Genomic DNA, 13193 nt, shown 5'->3' on the forward strand with positions numbered 1-13193 from the left:
AGGCTGCCAGCAAAGCAACACGAAGGAGATAACCTTTCAAGGTGGGCTGGAAATGCTTTGCTGTGTGTGGAAGAGGTAGAGAAGGACTTGGAAGCTTAAAGCAACAGCACCACCATGTCTGCCTCATTAGGAGACCCTGGCTCTTCCAAGCCTTGCTCTGAAGACAGGAATCAAAGGGTCCCAGGCTTCCTGGTGTCACGTGGCAGTGGTCCAAAGATCAACCAGAAGAAAATTCAGCTAAGCCAAGGTAGGTATTCAGTCATTCCCCCCGCCTCCCCAAGGCCTGTTTCTTTAAACCCAGAAATAAAATAGTTATTATCCCCAGGCTGCGGCCCTGGGAAAGCATTTGTCATATAAACATAAGCCGCAGGAGCCAACATCTGAGCAGCTACTGCCGGCCTACAAACAGCTCCTGCAGACGGGCTGCCTCCCTCAACCCCGGGTCAGCACAGCGGAGCAGCGGCAGCCCCACCAGCTCAAGTCTTTCAGTTCCAGTGAAACTAACAACAAGGAAGTTAGTGAGTCCCTGCTGCAAGGGACAGGGTCAAATGTGGCCCGCGGTGGGCTTCTAACATCTATGAGAAGGGGTCTCCTTGGTAAGACCACCATGCCTTTGAGACACTATCCACATGCAACCTTCCTTATATAAAGCAGTCAATGACCAAGATTGAGCTCTGTGGTTTCTGACTATCTCCAACCACCAGGGGGCTAGATGGCTGCTTAAACAGAGAGATGAATAGGTCGATAGACAAATGAGTCACCACTTGTTTCATCTACCTTCCACTTACTGGTTTCTATTCTGCCCTGTGGGCCCTGGGACATCAGGTAGGGGAGTAAGAGATGCTGCTGCTTTAGTGCTGTGTGGCCATGAGCAAGTCATTTACTACGCATTCTGAACATCTCTGTGTCCATCTATCCAAAGGAAAGCATGGCTACAGAATCTTGGAGCCCTTGTGATAGAGAAACAAAATAATACACAATACGTAAGCAGGGCAAACACAAGGTTCTTTTCTTCCTAAAATTTTGGAGATCAGGAAGCAAAAGAACACATTTGAAAAACAACTCATAAACCAAGTGAAAAGATCAGTGATGTCTGAAACCTCTAGGACAGAGGGTGAGTATCAGAGGATCCTAGGAGGGATATGGAAGCAAGTGACACAGCAGAACAGAAAAGGATGTTACAGGCAGTTCACAAAATAAAAGTCAAAACAGCAAAGTAAAGCACAGGTATATGCTCAACCTCGGGCACAAGAAGGGAAACGTGCATTCACAAATCAAGGAAATGTATTTTTTTCCCTGTCAAGTCGGTAAGATTTCGATGATTGATTCTAACCCATGTTGGCAAGAATACAAGGATAGACGTGTTCTTTCACTTTGTGGTGTGACTAGAAACTTTGTTCTGCCCTTGGGCCTATGAAATAAAAAAAAAATGGAAATGCTCTTTACCATGGCAAACTCACTTCTGTTTATCCCAGAGAAATACTTACAGTAAGTACAAACAGACCCACACCAGGACAAGTCTGGCAGTTTTGTTTTTAGGAAACGAAGTATCCCATACCCAGGACACTTGCACAAGCAGCAATCCCTCCAAACTAGGAAACAGTAGGCAGACACTAAGGAGAGGACTGTGTTCAGAAGAGGAAGGCAGGTGTCCCGTGATCGGATCCACAAGGATGGAGCAAAACAAAGCCCGAACATCCTTCAGCGGGGCCACATGGAGTAGAGCAATTTTCAACACAGCAGTTTTGCTTTCCCAGGAAGATTCAGTAAAACTCCGGGGCCATCCTGATTTATTGCAATTAGGCACCAGGAGGTACTCTCATTTCCCTGTGTGGATCAATGACTCTGTCCTTCTGTGCTTACCTCCCTTCTCTTCCCTTTTCCTACCCCTCTGTCCTGCACAGCTCTACACACTGCTTACGGAAAAGTACAGAGCCTAGGGTAACGGACCCCTGGAGCCTTCAGAAGCCATCACAGGGAAGAGGATGAAAGAAAAGTTGAGAAGCGCAAAGCCTCAAGTGGAAAACACCTCCTCTTCTATAGCACCTGAAGGCCGCGCCGCCTGTGATCCATTATTGATAGGAAGAATGGATTTCTCTGTTCTCTCTCTCTCTCACACACACACACACATGCTCAGCCAGGCTAAACCTTTAAAATAACTTTTGGGTAGCAGGGTCTCTGTCCCCTTTTGTGGGTGCTCGCTAAGCTAGTCTTCTGGGGAACTACCTTTCCTACCAGCCAGTGGGGGGCAAGAAGCTATTCCACAAGAAAGGCTTGGCTGAAACAAAGAGGACCTCACTCTCTGCAAATGGAAACTGTCCCAGAGACCGTGCCAGATGGCTCAGTCCCACACAGACAGTAACTTCGGCTGCGCTTTCACCACAGGAGGGAAAGAGAGACTTAAGGGCTGATGTACTATTCTATGCCAACTGAGTGGCTGAAATCATTGCTCAAGAAACAGACAGGTGGATTGTTTTAAGGTCTAACTGGATTGGATATCAATACCAAACAAGATCTCAAACTTGGCGGGAAGGTGGGCCATTGGGGAGAGTCAGATCAAACACTTGCAAAGACATAAACTTAACATTTCTTGATTAACATAAATGCCAAACGGTTAGAAAATCCTACTGTGTCCATGAAAAGGCTGGAGAGTGTAAGCAAGACTAGGAGAAGCAGACAGCATTCCCTTTTGTTCCTATCCCATTGGTTGCTGCTTCCTGCTCCTGTGTGGCAAGCTCCTGCTGGCAGCCAAGCATGGTAGCCCAGCAGCTAAGAAGTACTCACAGATGAGAACTTCTCTGGATGCCAGTTATTTCCATTCTGAAAACTGCTGCCACCTCTGACTTGCGGTGGTGGGTGGAGCCTGCCTCAAATTCCTCAGGACACGGGCATGCAAGCCTTTCTGTGTGTGTGTGTATATACGCGCGCGCGCAGGTACTAGGGCTTGATCTCAGAAACTGAGAGTGGACCCTTAGCATTTTCGCCCAAGCCTAGTACTCTACCACTTGAGCCACAGCTCCAGTTCCAATTTTTTTGGAAGTTCATCAATGAAAAAGAGTCTCAGACTTTCCTGCCTGGTCTAGTTTGAACCTCAACCCTCCAATCTCAGCCTCTTGAGTAACTAGGATTACAGGTGTGAGCCACTGGTGCCCAGCAAGCCTTCTTTTTAAGTAGGTTACGTGCAGCCTTGTCAACAGACAGCCTTCTTACTAGAATTCTCTTTGCCTACAGCAATTCAGAGCTCTTCCCACAGCACAAGTGCTGAGAGTTGTGCTGCAGGAGAATCAGCTCCGTTTCTTGGGGCTGGGGAGTATAGTTCCTACGCCATCCTTCAAGGCAGGTTTTCAGGACCACTGACATTGCTCAAACAGTCTCTCCTAAGGGAGTGGCCCTGGAGCCCTCCCAGGGCCTCACCGATGGAAACCAGTGCCTGCTCTCACCATTTCCCAAAGCAAAACCACCTCAGACCTGGCTCTGTGGTTTGGTGGGCTTCACATTAATGTGGTGAGCACTGCAGAGGATCTGCCAGTAAAACAGAAAATGTCAGTCTTGGCTGCAGGTTTGCCTGCCACCTGCCATCCCAGGGGTGTGAGGGGGTGTCCATGCAAGGAAGGAGACCTCTATTAGGAGGACACTGGCCCCAGATGGATGCTACTAGAGAAGCTCAAGCTTATCCCCAGGCAGTAAGCAGGAGGGGTCTCCAAACAAGTTGGAATTGCTCTTTGGGCTGAAGTTGTGACAGAGTACAACATGCGTGCCCTTGTTGCCTCACCTACAAAACTGGGGGGCAGAAGAGAGTCTCCCCTCCCAGCACTGTGCCAGGGCCAATACAGCTCATGTTCACAACACACACGAACCAGCAACCGGACACTGCAGCTTGTTTCTTACCATCACTATTAATTTTTAATCTATCCATCTTTTCCACAGAGCACCACCCTTCCCTCGGAGCCGTTTTCACTAGTATCTCGTGTTTTGCTTCACGCTGACTCATTTGCTTTTTACTTAAAAGAATTCTTTCTGAAGGCAACTGTCTGTCACCACGTAGAATGGAAAAATAGAATTGTGCCGTAAAACTGCAAGGCCAGTGCAGAAATAAACACAACGACGACGACAACGTAAAACCAACCCTGATGAGGGCCCCCTGCATCTCCAAAGAGGAAATATAGGAGCTCAAGAAGCCTCACACATTTTAGTCCTCCAGGCAACACCTCCCAGCTCTCCCACGCTTGAATAAGACCATTGGTGTTGTCACTGTTCTAGGGGTTTGGGATAAAAAGGGAAACCCAGAGAAGAGGCGATGTGGAAATTTGTCACTGCTCATTCTTCTAAGCCACAGCCAAGAGCATCGTGGACATGTGGACTTGCCAGCCACTTGTTAACGCGTTCTGGGTTGAACACATCCATCCACAAAAGGGCCAGACTCCTGCTCCTCTGGCCATTAGGTTTAAGTAACCTTCACAAATGTGCTTCTGTCTGAGGCTGAGCAGAGTGATCGCTGGGGAGGCAGGACATGCACATGGATATCCGCTGAGGGCTATATACGTCTAATCTCCCAACAAGTTTACAAGGATTATCACTTGAATTTTACAGATGTAGGAACTGGGTTTACCTGAGGCCACAGATTTAAACCGTGAGTCCTTTCTCACCACTCTGTTCTCTGGGGAGAAGATCTTGACAGCTGAGGATATTTCTCCATGGAGTCTCTCCCACTAAGGAAAATGCCAACAAACCCTGGCTTTTCACAGAGCCTGGGGGACCCAGGACAAAATCGCATGAAAATTATTGTAATTCAAAAGGACGGGTAAGGTGGCTCATGCCTATAAGCCTAGCCATGAAGGAAGTAGAGAGCGAGAAGACTGCAGTTTAAGGTCAGCCCCAGGTAAAACTAGGTGAGACTCCATTTCAACAAATAAACTAGGTATGGTGGTGTGAATCTGTAATCTTGGCTATGTTGGAGCTACAGGTAAGAGGACCAGGGCCTAAGGCTGGCCAAAATAAAAGTAGGAAACCCTACCTGAAATATAGCATGTGCGTACGCATGCGCATGAGTGTACATACACACACGAAGCAAGAAAGCAGACCAGAGTCTGCTAAAACTAGCAGTTCCAGAATGCATGGGTGCAACAAGCAATCGACCACAGTAAGAAAGAGAAAGACCACAGTAGAAGTAGGCAGCAGGGAAAGAGACAGCAGAAAGTCAAAGAGAAGAAAAGCTGGGCTTCCCCTAGGGGTGTCGACAGCCTCTGCTTGTCAAGCTGCTGTTGCCCCTTCTTTTAACAAGTGGAGCCTGGCTTAGCATGCTGTTACACACCCGAAGTCCCAGCACCAGAGGCAGAAGCAGGAAGATCCCAAGTATTAGGCTAGCCTGAGCTACACGGTGAGACCTTACCTCAAAATTCCCCTGAAAGGAAGCACAGCCTGGATCTCATTTGGGGTACCACCTCCCTCCACTGTCAAGCACGTGGCCCCAATCCCAGCTCCAGTGAGGGTCACATGAGCCAGACAGAGAAGCCCATAGCCCAGCTCTAAGGCTCAGGGAGGGACTTGAGACCCATGAGAGAATAGCCAGCCTGGTCTTCACTGGAGCCATCTCAGCAGGCTGGCTGCTGGGGGACCATCCATCAGCCCACAGATAGGAAGTCAAGAACAAAAACACATGTCAGCCACAGCTTCCGGATCTGACCGGACCTGACTACAGAGCCAGCATGATCCACCCCTGGCTTTTCACTGAAAATCCCCACTTTTGCTCTAGCAGCCCAAGCTGAGCTTCTACAAGGGGCACACAAGGAAGTCCTGCCCGATTCCGCCAGCATAACTGACTGACGGCTACCCACAGCTTCCTCTCCAGTGCTGGACAGCTCCCGCCCCTGAGAGGTAGAGCTCCAGGGCCTAGCAGACAAATAGATGTGCCCAGGCCAGTGAAGACGTGTTCCTGAAGAGTAGGCACTCACCTGATACACGTGGAATGCGTTAGCTGCTTTGCCACGGAGAAATACAGATGGGATCCAGACATTGATCAGCGCCCGGTTAGATCTGCGTGGGAGTAGAGAGCAGGGTTGACTACTTCTACTCACAGGAAAGGACATGGGCAGGACCCAAGTCTGTCCCTAGAGGCATTCTGCCCAGCGATCTAGACAGCACACAGTCAGATAGGGACAAGCTTAAGTCTTACCACTCAGACTCCTGAGCCTACACTGAGGGCCACTTGGATAGCTTCCCCTCTGTTCTATCCAACCAGTGACCTTGGCCTATGACACATGTGCTCAAGGACACGGGAGGCAATACACGGTGACCCCTCAGTTTCTGGAGCAGTCCATGGAGTGCACTGCCCCTCACTGCACTGACCTCACCCCCAGAGTCCTGCTTTCACACTAGGAGAGTGGCAATGGCTTGGGGTGGAGGGACATGTCAGGCACAAATGCCCTCTTTTGACTTTTCCCCAAAAACTATACAAACCAAGAGTTAAATTCAACTATGCAGGTACAGTGGTTGCCGACTATGTGCAAGCCCTGGATTCGATCCCAGTACCACACACAGAGAACGACATTCTGAGTACCTGCAGTATGTGTCCTGGTGCTCTTGCCTGCACTAGCTGATTTGCTCCCCACAGGGCCTGAGTAGGGCACAGTCAAGGGTTTTCATGGTGGTGTTGTCGTATGGGAAGCCTGGAAACCTGTCAAGTCACCAAGCATACACATGCCCTCGCGGGCACATTTCTACCTTCCTAGACCCAAACCACACACAGCCTAAAGACAGTGCTGTACCTCTTGGCTCCTGCCTTTGCCTCTGCCGACCACCCTTTCCCAGGCTCGATGTGCTGCTCAGTAAGGCTCAAGAGCAGTGGGTCTGACCATGGATGGAAACCTATGAAACCAAATAGACCTTTTCTCTAAAGATGATTGCCTGGAATACTGTTACAGTAACAGAAAGCTGACTGACACAGGGTGTATTCTGTGGTTATGGGGTGCAGTGCTTTGTAAATAAATCTGCTGTGCCTGACTGGTTGACAGTCTTGTTTTCCTAGTGATCTTCCATCTAGTTCCTCTACAACCACATGGCCTTGGGCTGATATCATCGTGGCCTCTGCTTCCCACCCCAGGGTCACAGGGCCAGCAACACAGTCCTAGTCCTAAAGAACCCCTCATGAGTACACGCACAGACTTACATTTCAAAATCTGACAAACTCTGGTCTTCGGATGTTTGGCTCAGATCTCCGGGTACCTATCATTGGGAGAGAGAGGAGAGAAAACACTCAGTGGCTGCCATGGTTTGCATAATGACAGAAGATATACGCTTCTCATGACCCCCAAATGGTCCCCATTCAGAAAGAGGTGAACAGCAGTTGCTGGAGAACAATGGGAGACTGGGAGGGGGTGGCTGGAGACTCTGTGGCAGTAAGAAAAAGATGTGCCGTGTGCGATCTCAATTATCCTCCCGGAGAAGGGCTGGTAATCCTATTGAGATAATCATAGCCATAGAAGCTTGTGATTTCAGAGCTCTAAAGAACTAATTGGGATCTCAGATGCAAGATATCAGATGTGGGATGGAAAGAGTATCCATTGTCATCATAATGGGCAACACACACAGACACACCTACTAGTGAGCACAAAAGCCAATGTCTCCCCAAATGACCCCATACACCTCCCCCTCCCGGGGTGTGTGAGGCAGAGCATGTTGCTCCTGATTTAGGAGGGTCATTGGGTAAGAAGCAAAGTAGGGTCACTCTGGTCCCCCTCCAGTGCTGCCTGGGAGTCCTGACCATGCCCCTTGGAGGTTGAGTGTGAAGGCATTGGAAAGCAATGCATGACCTCCAGGAATCCCCATCCCCCAACCTCGGCTCCCCTGAGAGGAGACCAGGGCTGTGAAAGAATTTGCAATCACAATGTAAAATGCCCAGTGCTGGCAGATACCCAATAAAGGGCGATGTGATTCTACCCAGGGAATGAGCTTTCTTTTTGATGTGATCAGATCTGAATTGGAGCTGGGAGACTCATGCCTGTAATCCCAGCTACTCAGCAGGCTGAGATCTGAGAATCCCAGTTGGAAACTAGAGCAGGCAGGGAAGAATGTAAGACTCTTTTATCTCCAATTAACCACCAAAAAGCCAGACGTGGAGCTGAAGAGTAGTAGAACACCAGCCCTGAGGAAAAAAAAAAAAAGCTAAGAGACAGTACCTAAGCCCTGAGTTCAAACCCTAGTTCCAGGGGGGGAAAAATCACTTCTCTATCTCTCTTATCCCAACTACTTACAGAACTAAAAGATTATAAACAACCTAAAGTTCTAACTACAGACAAATGGTTCAAGTAATTGAGACATGTCTCTGTAACACAATCAAGTTAAAATTTTCAGTGGATTTTTTTTTTTTTTTTTTTTTTTGGTCCGGTTGTGGGGCCTGAACTCTGGGCCTGGGCGCTGTCCCTCAGCTCTTTAGCTCAAGGCTAGCGCTCTACCACTTGAGCCACAGCGCCACTTCAGGCTTTTTTCTTTTTGCTTATATGGTGCTGAGGAATCGAACCCAGGGCCTCAGGCTTGCAAGGCAAGCACTCTACCACTGAGCCACCTTCCCAGCCCCAAACTTTTTGAGGATTTTTTTTTTTTTTTTTTGTCGGTCATGGGGCTTGAACTCTGGGCCTGGGCACTGTCCCTCAGCTCTTCAGCTCAAGGCGAGCACTCTACCACTTGAGCTACAGCACCACTTCCAGTGAATATTTTCTTTTTCTTTTTTTTTTTTTTTTTTTGGTCCAGTCGTGGGGCCTGAACTCTGGGCCTGGGCGCTGTCCCTCAGCTCTTCAGCTCAAGGCTAGCGTTCTACCACTTGAGCCACAGCGCCACTTCTGGCTTTTTTCTTTTTGCTTATGTGGTGCTGAGGAATCGAACCCAGGGCCTGAGGCATGCAAGGCAAGCGCTGTACCACTGAGCCACCTTCCCAGCCCAATTTTCAGTGGATTTTACAGGTACGCATGTGTGCGTGCATTTGTACATGTGTGTGTACACATTCTCAAGGGTGTGGGCCTAACACTAATCTTGGAAGGAAATGTAGTTAAGTAGTAAAGGTGGCTATCACAAATAACAGATGGGGAGAGTGGGAAAAGGCGCATTTTCATTTCCTATTTTTCTGTACGATAAAAACATGATCTTCTGAATTGCTTTGAAAACTGCAAAGGTGCTGTTGAAGAGCAAGCTGGCTTTCTCAGTGCTGTTTTGACACAATCTCTCAGACAGATCAGCAGTGTAAGTGCAGGGTGTGTGCTACCGCGCTGCTGGGGTGCCAGCACAGAGAGCTGAGACCCTGTCATGTGTGTTATGCGTCACAAGGCCACAGCGGTGAACCCCAAGGTTTAGATCCAAGAGCCCAGGGGGTGCAGGCCGGCCCTGGACCCTGGCACCCTGCCACGGGGATGAGGCCACCCATTAAAATTTTTTTAAAAAATACTAGATCCCCCAGAGTACGCTGGGTAAAAGGTCTATTTTCTTTAATAAAAATGACTGCAAATGTCCAGTGTGGTCCCTGACAGTAACATACAGCCGCTAGTGTCACGTGGCTAGAATGAACAGAGGAAGAGGACCATGGACTGGTACTCAGAGAAAACTCACAGGAGTTTGACTTAACCCCTTGCACGTCTCTGCACTGAGTAACAACAAACAGATACAACTCTGCGCTGACCTGAGTATGTACCATATTATGAGGTAAAGCAAGTTCTCCTACATCACCTTTCCAACCTGTGCGCCGCCCTAAGACACAGAAACCCAGAGAGACCTTGCTTCAAGCTTACAGAGACACGAAGCGGGAAGAGGATGAGGCTGGGCTCTGGAGCCACGCACACGCCCCAACACCCCACTCTTCCCATGTGTGTGCACACTGAGTCCACAGCACACAGTCAGGACTCAGGCTCCCTCTCACAGGGGAGGAAGGCAGCCCCTCTGCTCCTCTCCTCTGAGTGGAAACTCCACGCCTGGTTTAGAGATGGTTCTCATGGACGCAGTGTGAGGACCAAGGGCCCGGTCAGGGGCTGTCAGGACAGCACGCCACTTCCTCTACGTCAGCCTCCCTCCTGGCAGGAAGTGAAAAGAGCTTTCCCCAGGGAGCTGCCCTCTGAATCTGCTCTGACCTCATGTACCCCAAAGGGCACAGGTGAGAGCAGGGAAGAAGAGTGAAGGAAGACAGGCAGGCTTTATAAGGACAACATCGCCAGGAGCAAACCGCTTCTGCAATGAGCCCCCACTTTCCTGATGGAGAAGCTCCCTTCAGGACTGTGGGGTCACCTGGCTGGTGAATGTAAGTACCTGGGAGCCATTAGGTCCCAGTGGCTCAAAGACGAGAACCAGGCTGGTCATCAGGCCAGCCCACCGCAGCTGTGTGCTGACCTCCGAACTGAGGGTACGATACACAGTAACAGAACACACAAAGGGAGCCTAAGGCCATGTGGTTAGTGAGTAACACAGGCCCAGAGTCCAGAGATGTTCCTTCTCAATGCAGAGTCCTGTGTTCGCCCCGGGGAGGCCCAGACAATGGGGTAACCCAAGCTCATATCTACAATCTTAGGTGGTGGAGCATCTCTGAAGGGGGAGCACTTTCCGGAGGACACTCAACTCTAGGAGGCACCTTCCCTGGCCACGCAGCTAAATAGACCCCCTGCCTGCCGTACCACCCTCCACAGACACGTCCTGGTCTGAAACCATACCACACTGCGTGTCTGTGATGGGCCCCCTATCTGCAGGCCTGGGGAACGGCAGTGCCTCTCCCCATTCACATGGCACTCAGCAGCCGGGTCTAGCACTTGCCACCTTGTAAGTACTGATTAAATGAATGAATCATAATGTAAGCTATCTTTCCACACCGAACTGTCCATCAATTTTTAAACTGCTTTGTAGCAAATTCAAAATCCTCAGGCGTGGCGAGATTAGGTTGGAGATAAAAAGAACCAAAGAAACCCAATCTTTATTTTCTCTCATCTAATTATAGGGCTCCCAGATTCACTGCGCAAAGGAAAAAAAAAAAAGGCAGAAAGGAGACAGGACGGGGGCAGCAAACTTGGTCCCAGTCCTGGCACAGCTCCCAGGCCTGCATTTGCCAGAGTTACTCTCATCCATTTCCAAACAGCCTTCCTCAAGCACTCGGTGTTCACTGCCCAACATGACCACATTCTCCACCTCACTAACGACTCGGCCATTCTGTTCTTCCTCTTTATTTTGACAGTGCTGGGGACTGAACTCAGGCTTTCTAGGCAGGTACTTTCCCATTTGAGCCATGCCCCCAAGTTCCTTTTAGAGTTGCACCATTGCACCACGCCATTCATTGAGACTTCCTGACCTTTTCTGCCTAGGCTGGCCTGGAACCTTCTCGGTCCCCAGATCTCTACCTCTCAAGTGGCTAGGACTACAGATGAGAGCCACTGTGTCCAGCTGCCCTCATTTTTTATTGAGAAGCAAGGTGTGAAGGGACACAGATCTTTCTCCCACCCAGCTGGGATGGCTAAGCAAAAGGAGGGACCGGAGTCCCTGCTGATCTGATCGAGATGTCGGCCTGCACTGTCCTCACCACAGGGGGGCACCAGACAGGGTCTGGACCACATCCAGGGTTCCGTGCTTGTCACTGTTAATTTGTTTGCTTTACAAATATCCAATTAGATGCTCCAGATCCAAGTGGTTTTAAAAACAATCAAGGTCAAGGACTCATTGCTGAGAGTAAACAATTGGCAGATAAGAGCTTTAAAGAGTTCCACGTTACCCAGAGTGCAGCCAAAATCTGGGACAATTATCAGACTTCTGTATTTTCCCCAAAGACTGTGAGGACCTCAGGGGCAGTATTTTCAGAGCACACAACAAGATTAGGCACACCTGATTGCTCAGCAATGCTCCCAGAGGATGGATGGATGAACAGACATCCAAACAAGAGAAATGGATGAATATCCAGGCTAAAGAAAGTAAGGCAAGGGAATGAGGAATGTAAGAAAATGACCTCATTTAGTAAGAATGGATGCTTGCTTTCTTTCCAAGCAATGCAGTTACTTGGATAACATATGTACAAAGAATAATCCACAGGGCCATTTGTTGCAGCACCAGTTTCTGAAGTGCAAGCTAGATACATACAAGTGAGAATAGTTACATAAAACAGGCAGGCAGAGCCAGGCTGTTTGGCCTCTCTGCCCACAGGGAATGTCCAAAGCAAGACAGAAAACAATATGGTAGAGAAGCTAGTGTTTTCAGGAAAAACTCAGGAGACACTTTATGTATGGGTTTAGGCAGAATATATGTGTCCATGTGGATGGACCATTTTTAGAAACTGAGACCAGACAAGGTAAGCAGAAGACCAGGGACTGCTAAACACCCAAGAGCAACTGCCAGTCTCTCTGCCCATCCCCTCTCAGTGGGCATATTTTAAGTCTTACTTATAAGAAAATTACCAGTGAAAGATGGGAGGATTTTTTTAATGCCTGTGTGGACACCAAGATCTGTAATACCACCATAACGAGTACACTGCTATCCTCAGAGAAAGATCTAGAAGGCTAAGCACTAGAGATCCTTGAAGAGATGGGGAATGGAAGGAAGGGTAGGTAAGTGGTGGCCAGAGGCTCCTATTGGGAATGCATTTCTGTATGAATTATATCTTTGACTTGTTTTAATAGCAGCAGCTATGGTGGGGTGAAGTGGATGGCACCCCCCACCAGGGTGTGTCCTCGGAACTTACCAGTGGGACCCTGTGTGGAAAGGCAGATAGCAGCAACCCAGGGGGAAACTGGCCTGATTTTTAACTGCTTTTTATCAGTAAGTAATAAGTGACTAAGTTCTGCTCAATAAAGATGTCAGGCGTCGCTGGGCACAGGTGGCTTCGTGCCTATAACCCTAGGTACTAGGAAATATTTGCAGCTTATGGAGGCGCTGGGGAGAGCGGCTAGCTGGGAACTATGCTCTCTCAGGGCGGGGAGGTCACATCTGCTGAGGACACACACATACACACAGAGGCTGGCAAAGACACTTCTGGTTGCCAGAATTTTTTTAAAAGGCCACTTTACTTAGAATAAAGCTCATCTCAGTTTATCAACATTCCACGTCACTAAATGCTTGGCCGAGTCAGATCTCAAATGCCAGACTGGCAACATCATTTACCTCTTAAACCATGGTCACTTGCCTTGGTGCAGACTTGCTCCCAGCTTTTGAGAATCCTTGGAGAAGACCACCCAAATAATGTTTAA

General features: G+C 48.9%; 1 protein-coding gene across 2 annotated transcripts in view; it reads right to left on the reverse strand.

Moving 5' to 3' along the window:
* The window catches only part of Snx29 (sorting nexin 29), a 222980-nt gene that overhangs the window by 39174 nt on the left and 170613 nt on the right, over positions 1-13193 (reverse strand). For both annotated transcript variants that reach the window (XM_070003461.1, XM_070003463.1), the window contains 2 exons: positions 7166-7221; positions 5952-6033 (listed from right to left, as the gene is read on the reverse strand). In XM_070003461.1, coding sequence (XP_069859562.1) covers positions 5952-6033; positions 7166-7221 — 138 coding nt within the window. The remainder of the gene's footprint in view (positions 1-5951; positions 6034-7165; positions 7222-13193) is intronic.

Source organism: Dipodomys merriami, unplaced genomic scaffold, assembly GCF_024711535.1.
Source record: "Dipodomys merriami isolate MVZ:Mamm:240054 unplaced genomic scaffold, mDipMer1.0.p SCAF_60, whole genome shotgun sequence".
Classification (NCBI taxonomy): domain Eukaryota; kingdom Metazoa; phylum Chordata; class Mammalia; order Rodentia; family Heteromyidae; genus Dipodomys; species Dipodomys merriami.